Source organism: Protopterus annectens, chromosome 16.part0 (genome assembly GCF_019279795.1).
Source record: "Protopterus annectens isolate FY-2018-M chromosome 16.part0, PAN1.0, whole genome shotgun sequence".
In the NCBI taxonomy this organism is placed as follows: Eukaryota; Metazoa; Chordata; order Ceratodontiformes; family Protopteridae; genus Protopterus; species Protopterus annectens.
Genome location: NC_056750.1, coordinates 597637831 through 597650186, shown reverse-complemented (window position 1 = coordinate 597650186; position 12356 = coordinate 597637831). Strand labels below are relative to the sequence as shown.

At 45.7% G+C, this 12356-nt stretch overlaps 1 protein-coding gene across 1 annotated transcript in view; it reads right to left on the bottom strand.

Annotated features, from left to right (window-relative positions):
- The window catches only part of SAPCD2 (suppressor APC domain containing 2), a 577372-nt gene that overhangs the window by 53682 nt on the left and 511334 nt on the right, over positions 1-12356 (bottom strand). The window contains exon 5 of the mRNA XM_044058792.1: positions 6549-6671. Coding sequence (XP_043914727.1) covers positions 6549-6671 — 123 coding nt within the window. The remainder of the gene's footprint in view (positions 1-6548; positions 6672-12356) is intronic.

The window sequence follows — 12356 nt, the reverse complement described above, 5'->3', positions numbered from 1 at the left end:
GTAGCCCAGGCCGGTATGACCCTGACCTTGAGTAGCATCTTGCCCTCACCAAGAATGATGCCACAGTAAAAAGACAAAATGATAAATTTTAACAATTGGCTAAAGTATTGGTGTCATTCAAAGGGGATCCAGTGTCCGTCAGCCTGGGATGACATGCTCGACAAGCCACATTGCTTCGCTAGGGATGGCTTGCACCTGTCACCCCTGGGTTTTCGAATATTGGCAAAGGCTCTTGCCTCCCCCATAGTGCCTTTTTTAGGCAAGGCTCAAAAGACAAACCCACCTCCATAGACACCATAAAGAAAAAAAAACTAAGGGTAATGCTGCTCAACGCCAGAAGTCTAAACCTCAAGATGCATGCACTCGAGACTCTCCGCAGTATGGAGAATATTGATATCTGTGCAGTAACAGAAATCTGGTTCAAGGCTCCCGAGGGCACCCCAGCACTAACAGGTTATACTTCATACCATGCTTTTTGGCCCCAAAACTTGGACCGAACCATAAAAGGAGGGGGAGTATCCATATTCAAAGATATCCACATCTCCAGGTTAGTGGCACTGCACAAAGCATCGGAGACCATCCACGTGCAACTAACAGTGGGCAAAACTGCCTTTCAGTTTGTAGCCTGCTACAGACCACCCTCCTAAACACAGGAACCCCACTCGGCTTTCCTGAGAACACTGGAGAATATGACTGTCTCTCCAAACACCATTATATTGGGTGACTTCAACTACCCAAACATTGATTGGGAAAACTACTCAAGCCCAAACACCCTTGCCCAACGGATCCTAGAATTTATAAACTCAAATGCTATGGAACAACTGGTCACCACTCCCACAAGAGGGGAAAACGTATTTGATCTGGTCATCACCAACATGGGGTCTCTATGTTCCACACCAGAGGTATACCCCTCACTGGTAAGATCAGACCATAAACTAATCTCACTGGACATCCATACTCCATCCCCACCCCCAGCCAAGGAAACCACGGTGAAGAACTTCTCAAAAGCAAACTTCACACTTCTAAAAACCGAGGGGGAATCCTGCAAAGCCCCGGGCCAGTGGAAAATATGGCCCAAAACGCAGAATCCTTTACAAAAGCATTCTATGGACACCTACAGGAGTGCATGGAGCATGCTGTCCCAAATAAAACCAAGACTCACTCCTCCAAAGGCAGGCGACCTGTCTGGTGGACCCCAGCCAAAAATAAGCTATACAACAGAAGGAGGAAGCTACTACATGACAGAGCAAAATCCCAAAAAGGGAAGGCATCTCTGATCAGTACTAGCAAGAAACTACGATCCCTCATAAAATTATCTAAGGCCAGCTTCGAAAGAAAAATTGCACAAGACACTAAAGATAATCACAAGGTCTTCTTTAGTTATGTCAGGAACCTGGGAGGCAACTCCCAGATATGCTCGGAGTTGGTGCAAAATTACAAAAAATACACACTGAACCCACAGACATTGCCAACATCCTGACAGAAAGGTTCAGTGCAAACTCCCCCGCCCCACCCAAAAGAGCAAATGTCTATCCCAACAGAGTGTAGCCTTCCTGAGATCACAGATGCACAGGTGAGAGCTGCCCTCTCCAAAGCAAAAAACACAGCATCAATGGGACCAGACAGTGTCCCGGGCTGCGTCTTACACGAGCTCCAAGAAGAACTAAACCCTTATATAAAATCACTGTTCAATCTCGGCCTTACTACGGGATATGTACCCAAGGAATGGTGTACAACAACAGTGGTCCTGCTCCACAAAGGTGGTGCCACAACAGACCCCGGAAACTATCGCCCTATAAGCCCGACTAGTCTGGTCTGCAAAGCTGTGGAGCGTATCATCATGGAAATTATAAACAAAGACATTGGGAACCTCCAGACACTGGATCCTACCCAATTCGGCTTTAAGGGCAGATCTTGACTCTTGAACCTGGTCGACTTCTTTGAAACAGTTACCAAAGCCATAGATTAAGGGAAGGTAGTCGACATAGCCTACCTGGACCTCGCAAAAGCCTTCAACACAACACCACACTCAGGCATCATAAATAAGCTCACCAGCTTAAATATCAACCCCTATGTCACAAGATGGGTTGCAAACTGGCTCAGGGATAGAACCCACATGGTCAGAATTGCAGGTGCCATGTCATACTCTAAACCAATTACAAGTGGCGTCCCACAAGGCTCAGTCCTGGGACCTCTCTTGTTCGGTATATATTTCTCCGAGGTACAGGCTAACACGGGTGGACTATGGCTGAACAAGTTCGCAGATGATTGCAAACTGGGTGCCATAAATCGACTCTCCGCCTGACACAAGCATCCTCCAAAAGGGTCTCACAGAGAGGGATAACTGCTGCCAGAGCCATGGCCTAAAGCTAAATGCCAAAAAGTAGATAGTCATCCCCTTTGGGAAAAACAAAGTGCCCACAAATTACCACATAGGTGGTAATCCATTAAGTACGGAAGAAGTAATTAGGGACTTGGGGACCCAAGTAGATAGTAATCTCTTCTTTGACAATCACGTTGCCAAAGTGGTTAGAAAGATCTTCTTTATAGCCCACCCCAAGAGAGGTTATTGTGCCCCTCTACTCATCACTTATCAGGCCCATAATTGAATACAATGCCCCATTTGGGATGTACCTTACCCAACACCTGCAGCAACTGGAAAGACCCCAATAATACCTCATCAAGAGGATCAAGGGACTCAAACACATGCCCTATGCAGTTGGCTAAAGAAACTCCAGCTCTACTCAGTTGCGTACCGCCTACTCAGAGGCTATCTGTGTCTGACATATAAAGCCATATCCAACCCAGAATTAATGGACATGCTCCACCTCAGGAAATCCAAATCCCTTAGAGCTACACACTCCAGGGACTTGAACCTCAGCACAGAAATAAATAGGACACGCTGGAGGGACAGATTCATATCCCAGAGGCTCCCCTCACTCTGGGACAAAATCCCATTCCATGTTGACCCTCTTCAAGAGGGATCTTGACGAGTGGATGGGAGATCGTAAGTTTACCCCTGGGATCTCTTCTGTGTCCCTGCTTGACAGAGGTACAGTAAACTAACCTTAAAAGGACTACCTTCTGTGACCTACTATACAGAGGCACAGTCAACTAATCTAAAAGGGTGGTGAAAGCCAAACACACTCTGGCTAGGCTTATAAATGCCCTAGGGCAGATAGTCTAGTATCAGCCTATGAACCTATATATATGCACACATATTTTAGCTTTTACTTATACAGACATTATTCATTTATATATTCATAAATTTTCATGAATAGGTTACACAAGCATGTGCATATGTATATGCACTTGTAAAACCTAACACAAGTATATTAGTTATATACATTTTAATACATATTTTTACTTTTTAATTTCATGTCAACGGATTGTAATTCACAAATGGTATACACACACATTTTTTTACTATTTGTGTTGGTTTGACTCATGGTAAAACTGCATATTTTATTGCACATTTCATTGTGTTATACCTTTAACTATCACACCCTACACCAACCAGGTTGATCAATTAGTGAAAACAGAAAATGATTGGTGCTTTTGTTTTGAAACTTAATTAATGATGGTATAAAAGTTTTTCAGTTGTTGGGCATGCTCTGTTCTTGAAAAAGTCTCCTATACAGGAGATGAAAGCTCTTGGATTTGACTCATCTGGATTAATATTATTCATTTATTTATTTTATTTTTTCCTCTGTGTTGTTAATAAATTGCTCTGTTACATATTATACGTCTAGTGGATTGTTTTTTCACCACTTAATCCATTTTGGTTCACCTTTAGAAATAGGTCGAGATGGGAAGAGATCTAGAATAGGTCTCCAGGGTCCATCTTTCCTGGGAACCAGGAAGATCCTGGCGTAGAAACCTCTTCCTTTTGCACCAGAGGGAACTGATTCAATGGTGCCCTGAGCCAGCATAGTTTGCAGCACCGGTTGCATGAGGTGCAACTGTTGCACAGGTGGCTGTAGGGGTGCCCTTTCATTTTGGAAGGGAGAGCAAAGACATGAATTAGCCATTCTGGAGGACTGGAAGGACCCACTTGTCTAAGTGCTGTTGGTCCATACAGGGAGGCAGTGAGAGAGGAGGGAGTGACAGAGGTAAGGAAGGCAGGTAGTCAGATGCTACCTGCCTTGTCTTGAAAGGGCGGTTTCTGTTTAGAGGAGGGAGATGGCCCTAGCTGGAGGGGGTTATTTCCTTGTAGACTTCCTAGGCCTTCAAGGAGCAGCAGGAAGAGAGTGTTTCCTTATGAACTGGGTTTTAACTGGAAAGTTTTTTTGAAACTTTGGTATGGAGGAGACCAGCAAGTGTTTTAGGTCCTGCATTTCCTTACCTTTTTGTTGTAGTGATTTGAAAATGTCTGCTGCTTCAGAACCAAACAATGCTGTATTATCCAGGGGTGCATCAATAAACTTTGCCCTAAAATCATCAGACGGGCTGGAGGCGAAGTCAAGAGTATTTTCGTAAAGCAGAAGCTGATGCTGCTGACCTGGCTGAAGATTCATCAGCATCATAACTGCACTTCATTGCGTGCCTGGTAACTTGGGAAGTGAAAGCCAGGAAAGAGGACAGTGAGGCTTTGGCATAGCAATCTGGGATATCAGCCAGTTCTTTGGTGGCTGATTCTAGGAAGGATAGAGCATACTTGGCCATGTGTGCATGGTAGCTGGTTGCCCTGAAGGACAAGGTAGCAGAGGTATAGATCTTTTACCCAGACGTACCACTGTTTTGCTGTCTTTGTCAGCAGGGAGAATGGTGGTAGTGGGTAAAAGCTTACAGGCCTTGCCCGTAGAGAGAGACTGCGCTGGGTCAGCAGGTGGTCACTTAAGCAGATGCTCAGCAGTGTCAGGCACCTTATAAAGTTTGTCTGGTCTGCGTGGAGCAGGTGATTGGGAATCTGGATTAAGTGATGTTGAGGAAAAGGCATCTGGAAAAGCAAGCAGGACAGGTGGAACAACATATGGGCTTGTGGAATCCATCTGAATGAGGTCACATCTTTTTTGGACCTCAGTCATTTCAGAGGATTCACAATTGAAATGATCTTTCATCTTTGAAATAATTTCCCTAAATTTCACATCCTCAGCTGGGGAGTCAGGATCAACTGATTCTTCCTCTGGGGAGCCATTATCCCACAAGGGAAGAAATCTGGGAGGTGTAAGATAAAGATTCCTCAGAGGAGGAATCAGAAAGGGCTTCCTCTTCCCTCGTGTTAGAATCTAAGGTCCGAGGCCTAGGACTCAGGAGTGGTGGGGATATGTTAGCACTCACAGTAGAGGTAGGCCACAAGGCCATGAAAGCACTGAACAGGCTTTGAAAAAGCCTGCCAATCAGGCATGTTTTTAGAAGAGGGAGAGAAGTGCTTTCTTTTGTCTTTCTTTTTAAGGGGCCTAGCAGGCGTCTGAAGGGGTCTAGAATGTGGAGACTCTAAAGGACTGGAGGAATCCAAAGAGCCTTCTGAAAAAGCTGTCCCCCCCCCCCAGCATTGGAGACAGACATTGGTAAAGCCTCAGCGGACATACTCTCATTGTAGGATTGTGTAGCATCCGTGGAGTTACAAACTATACCCACTGAGGCGGATCCAGATCTATATCCCTCTACCAGGCCGAGGTCGGACACAGGCTGAGGATCAGATAATAGAGGCCCACCGGAAGTAGTAGGCTGTAAGGTCTTTGCCTTCTTTTTTGCCAATTCTGAAGGAATATCAAGGAAGACCTCCATCCCTAATACAATCTGCATGAGTTGGTTTTCCAAGTAAAGGTTTAAAGCATGCAAACAGCTACACATAGTCTTGGGTACAAACGCCTGACAAATGGGACAGGCCTCATAGTCGTGTGACCATCCCAAGCAGAAAAGACACTGATCATAGGCATCCTTTGTGGGGCATGTACTGGCCGCACTTACACTTGCCCTTTCTGGATTACATGAACAGGCAATACAAGAAAAAGGAATGACTTAAAGGGTCCCCAACGAGGTACTTATCTTAATTCATTGAATCTGATGTCAGCAGTAGCAGGAATACCTTGTGTATGACCGGTGGCTGAGAAGTTCTGACAGCTGGTGTGTGCAGACATCACTTTTATGTCCCACGCACCTCAGAGGGACTGAAAATGTTTGTATACTGGCCGTACATACAAGACACAAGAAGAGTAAACCCATATGTAGAATACTGCAATATTGGAATAGAAGGACATTACAATGGAGAGATTTTCTTCAGCTTGTGTGCTGAAGTCTCGGGATTTCTCAAGATGAAGTGGGACTGTTGCTAGGAACAGGGAAGTCTAGCCTACTTTGCTTAGCCTGCTAGCACCACATATTTCACAAATGAAAACAGCTCACAACAGGATGCTATTTTTTACGCAGATATAAGCATGTAGCAGCGAACCTAAATCACTCAAAACTGTTGGGTTGGAACCGGACAGAATAATACAAAAGATAAACCACTAGAAGGTGCTAGATTAGAGCAAACCACATTTGTTATATTCCAACTATTCACTACAAAGCTATACAACTTTAAAAAAATAGTTTACAATTTTCACCTTTGTTAAAAGTCTATTCTGTTCCTTCAACATGTTGATAGCCTGCTGATGACTTTCAGAGGGCGCAGATGTGGGTGCTGTGGAAGGACCTCCATTTGATGCCACTGGAGAGGATTTTAACGGCTGCAAAAAAAGCAAACAGAATATACACTTTTGACAGGAGTTAAAATTAGAAGCTTGATGAAATTACAATGAAGTTATCGAAAGGTTGGCCAGGGCACATTGCAAGCTATTGTGAAACTGAAATAAGATGCACTGTACACTGGTGGAGTGAAAGCAGGCAATCCCAAAGCCTGCTATTCTTTAATCCATAACCCTTTCACAACACTGCTGCCTCCAAAAGACAGACAAGAAATCTTTAAGAAATGAACAATGAAAAAGGAATGAAGCAAAAACACTCAAAGGACACAGGCAGAATAGGTTTGCATTCTCTGAAGTAGGACTTTGCAAGTACAACAAATTCCCATGTATAACTCAATGCGGTCAGCAGGTCAGGAAATAGCACCAACTTAAAGATGGACAGTGGGAGCACAAAGGAGACTGGGGCAAACTCCGGTGGCAAGCAAGTTTGAGGATGTGACTTGTTCACTACAACAAGGCTAACATGATTTGAAACAACATGCCAAGATTATGCTGGAATGACCACTGAGATAGTATTGTGTATCAACAGAAATGAATGTAGCACAATCCTCAGAAAGTGTCCCGAAGTCAAGATTGTGCCCTGGAACTAAGAGGCAGGGAGACCTTATCATGAACTACTGTGCTGCTCAATCATCACTACTTGGAAGGATTTCTTGCAGGTTCACTACTGGCAGGGTAGGGACTAGCTTTTCTTCTTTTAAAACAGATTTTTGCATCAATAAAGGAGGCAATTTTGATTTGTGCCCAATAGCAGTGATATTATCTCTCTCTTTTAATACACAGATTTCTCATTTGCAGGTCTGAGAAGTGCAAGTGCTTCAATGATGGACTCGTAGGCTTTCACTTTCTTCTTTTATACACTACAAGTACCTAAGGCCTCTAACTTAATAACACACCTAAAAATAATCGATTCTTAAACCTTCAAACCGGATAGTTTTTCTAATTATTTTGCAGTGTTCAGTTATTGGAATGCCTCCAGACAAAACACTCTGAACAGAAGTCTTCAAGAGCTATGCATCTTCCGCAGGTGCACAATCACAGACTTTGTTGAGGAGCCAGTAACAGGGTCAATTAAACAAAATCTGACAACTATTTTCCTAAGAAAATACTTTTAACACCTACTGAATGTGATTGGTTAAGTGGTAACAATAAAGGTAATGGTGGAGCAAGCTATTCCAAATACTAATGAAAGATGTTATATTACATACAAGGTGGGAGGGTTTGCTTGATGGTTAGGATCATAACCTCACACACACTATGTACAGGGTTTCATTTGCAGTGAACTCGAACTCAAGCAACTGTCACTCTCAAGCAACTGGCAAAAAATATCGAAGTATAGTAAAATTTTTCATGTGTTGCACTTAGTTTTCCCGCAGAAACGTACTTTATGTTTTTAGCGTTTTAAAAAAGGGAGAGAGGAATAAATTTCCCTCTTTCTCCAACCTGAGAACAAGTCAAACCAAACAAACAGTATAGGGTACGATATTAGTCAGGCCTGTTTTTAATAGTAACTCTCAAGCAACCAGAAACATGATGTTATCTACTCACCATAACGTTCGATGTATGTAGTCCATCTCGCCTCACATTCTTACTTGCGGGTTCGGAGCCGAATATCGGCTCCGACTCGGACAACTTTTATTTACTAGCTCGAAGTCTCCCATTGGCTGGGCCAAGCAGGTATCCCATGCTGCACTGCTCCATAACCCCAGATCTACTTTGCTGCGAATCCAATCATCACACCTCATGCATAACAATCCAATAAGGTAAACATTATCAAGGGGAATAAGAAAAACAAACTACCATTGAAGGGTACTCTAGCACCAATCCCAACCTCCAGATCCTCCAGGAAGGGGGCAGGTGGGAGGGTACGTAAGAATGTGAGGCGAGATGGACTACATACATCGAACGTTATGGTGAGTACATAACTTCTTGATGTTATATAGTCCAATCTTGCCTACATTCTTACTCACAGGACAGCGCCCCCAGCACCTCTATCCTGGGAGGCTCAAAGGAAGATACTCCTGAGGACTGTGGAACCAAAGGAAGCCCAGCCCCTAGAAGCCACGTCCAGTTTGTAATGAGTAATAAAGGTGTGTGGGGAAGCCCACGTGGCTGCAGCACAAATATCATCCAAAGATAGTCTGGCATGGTATGCCAGACACAGAAACAGCCCTAGTAGAGCGAGCCTTGACGGGAAACTGTAGATTTTTTTCCGCTGAAGAATAAATAAAGGAAATACAATTCGAAATCCATCTGGAAATGGTAACCTTGGAAATAGGGGAACCTGCTCTATTTTCTGAAAAGGAAACAATTGGTCAGATTTTCGTAGGTGTTTGGTCCTGTGAAGAAAGAATCGTTATTGTCTGTGCACATTCAGTTGATGAAATCTAAACTCTGCCTTGTTCGAGAATTGAGGGAAGAACAGTGGCAGCTCAATAGACCGAGATTAACAGTAGATGTTCCTTTGGGAAGAAAGGAAGGATTAGGTCTAAGAGAAACTCTGTCCTTATGAAAAATTAAATACGGGGGGTTGATGGCGAGAGCTTGAATCTCTGACACCCGTCTGGCTGATGTGATGGCCATTAGGAAAGCTGTCTTCCAGGACAAAAACTTCAACTCACAGGTGGCAGCCGGCTCAAAAGGTGGGGAAGTAAGGGCTTGCAAAACAAAGTTTAGATCCCAGGGCATGATAGGTTCTGACATAGGAGGCCGGAGTAATAAGGTGCCCTTTAGAAAGGCCTTAGAGTTTATGGGCCATAAGGAAAGGCTCATAGGAGATATGAAAGTTTGAAATAGCCGCCAGTTGGACTTTAATGGTAGCGAGCACAGAGCCCTGCTGAAAGAGCATGGATAACAAATCCAAAACAGCAGCAATTGTGGCTGTGTAAGGGTCAATTCCTTGGGCATGAGCCCAAATAGAGAATCACTTCCATTTGCTGGAATAAATATTCCTAGTTGAAGACTTGAGAAGGAGGATAAAATGTGCACCACCTCATGTGAAAAATGAAGTCTGACTAACGACAGAAGTGGAGTAGCCAGGCTGTCAACCTGAGGGTCCGCAGGGAGGGATGGAACTGTCCCGACATGTGTCAGTAGGTCTGGTACTGGGTCCAGAATCCAAGGACTGTCCACAGCGAATGGATGGAGAAAGAAGAACCAGACCTGGCGAGGCCAGTGTGGGGCAATTAGAATCATCTTGCTTCCCAAGGATATGGCTTTCTGAATCACTCTTGGTAACAGAGGAAACGGAGGAAAAGCACAGAGCAGACCGAAGGGCCAATCGTGGACTACAGCGTCCCTGGGTGACCCCCTATGGGGGGATCAAGGTGAAGTAGTTGCTGCATTTGGCATTGAGGGGATTGGCAAAAAGATCGCGGCAAGGCTGAACCCCACCTGCAGAAAATCTGTTCTGCAACCAGACGGTTCAGGGACCACTCGTAAGGCATCAGAATAGCTCTGCTCAGCCTGTCTGCTATCACATTGGCCTTCCCCGGAATGTGCGTTGCCACTAGAAACAGTTGGGAAGACGCTGCCTACTGCCACACTCGCATGGCCTCTCTGCACAGGGGGTAAGATCTGGTTCTGCCTTATTTGTTTAGATACCACACAACGGACATGTTGTCTGAGTGTATTGCAATCGTCCCCAGAGGAAGAGAGCTCTGAAGTGCCCACAACACCAGTAACACCGTTCTCATCTCTAAGATATTGATGTGCAGATGTACCTCGTGATCTTGCCACGTGCCTTGGACCGTCCTGCCAAGATAATGCCCCCCACACCCCATATGGGAAGCATCCGTGGTCACAGTGGCGGCAGGTGATGGAGGAACAAACGGTTTCCCCTCGTCCGGATTAGTGGAGCACAGCCACCAACCGAGATCCTGTTTGCATCGGTCCGTGAGTAGGATCCGGTGGGAAAGAGGGAGTTTCTGGAGAGACCACTGGGCAAAGAGAAGCCATTGAAGAAGCATCATGTGTAATCTCGCTAGAGGCACTAACAATGGTAGCTGCCATAGTGCCCAGAAGCTGAAGAACCCATTTCACCTGTACTTTCCTGAGGGGTAATAAAGCGTGAACCTGATTCTGCAATACTCTGATCCTGTCATGTGGCAAAAAGGCCCGCATTTGAACAGTGTCTAGCTCTGTGCCTATAAACGTGACACGCTGTGAGGACAGCAAGGCAGATTTTTCCCAGTCCAATGTTATTCCTAGTCGTTGACAGAGGGTAATGGTAGTGTCCCTGGCTCGGATGAGTAGATGCCTGGTGGGGGCAGTGAGGAGCCAGTCATCCAGGTACGGAAACACTTGGAATCCTTGACGTCTCAAGTGAGCTGTCACCACCAACAAACACTTGGTGAACACCCTGGGGCTGTGGTGAGACCAAAGGGCAGGGCACAAAACTGAAAATGACTGGCTCCCAGCTGGAAGCGTAGGTGACTCCTGGATGCCCTGTCCATTTTGATATGATAGTAAGCATCCTTGAGATCGATGGAGCACATCCATACTTCTTTTTCCAGCAACGGAAAAATTGACTGAAGGGTGACCATTCGGAACTTGGACTTCAGAACATAGTGGTTTAATCTGCTGAGATCTAGAATGGGTCTCAGGTCCCCTGTTCTTATCAGCACCAAAGAGAGTCTTGAGTAAGTCCCTAATCCGATTTGGTCTGAGGGGACAGGTTGGATGACTCCCTTCTTTAGCACCTTTGAAACCTCTAATGCTGAGTGATCCCTTTGACTGGGTGGAACGTCTGGGATTTTCCTGACTGGACGTGGGGGGTCTGACGAAAAAGGGATGGCATAACCTCCAGAAACTATTCGCAATACCCATCGATCCTGGGTGATGCTTTCCCAGGCTTCCGGGTACAACGATATGCGGCCCCCAACTGGCTCCAGAGTAGCACAGTCGGGCAACACATTACGAACGATGGCAGGAAGAACCGTGAAAGGAATCACGGTCTCCCGAGTTGCGGGGGCCTCCTCTGCCTCTAGGGCAGAGTCTTGCAGAATAACCTCCCCCTCCTCTGCCTCTGGAGGGGGACTCACCTTGTGCGGCCGGGAAAAACTTCTGGGATTTCCTGAATCACATCTTCCCTCCCCTCTGAGCCTTGGGGTAAGGCCTTGAGGGGAGGGAAAAATGGACCCCTACGGCAGACAGGGTTTTTCCATCTTGCTCGCATCTGGTGAGGGTGTCTTTCACTTTGGTCCCAAAGAGTGAGGACCCATCAAAAGGAGAGTCAGTGAAGGAAGACTTGAAGGCCTCCGCAAAATGACACAGGCGCATCCAGGCTTGCCTCCTGAGGGCTACTCACGAACTAGTTGCCCTACTCACCCCCTCGGCTGCATACGATATGAGCCTCCTGGACGAGTTGACAACAGAATTGAGGGTAGACACCTGGGCGTTAACCGTGTGCGCCAACGCCTCAGGTACGTTACCCGCTAGAGTATCTCCTAACTTCTTGAGGAGATCTCTCTGGAGCCGAGTAAAATGACAGAGGTAGTTCAGTGACCATAGGGTGAAGGTCGCTGACGAGAGGGTATGCTTCCCGTACCGGTCCATGCTCCTAGACTCCTTGTTAGGAGGATGGATGGAGGAAGAAGACTCTGCTACTTCCTGCTGTGTGGCCGCTGCCACCACCATGGCATCTACAGAAACCCCTTTGGACAGAAA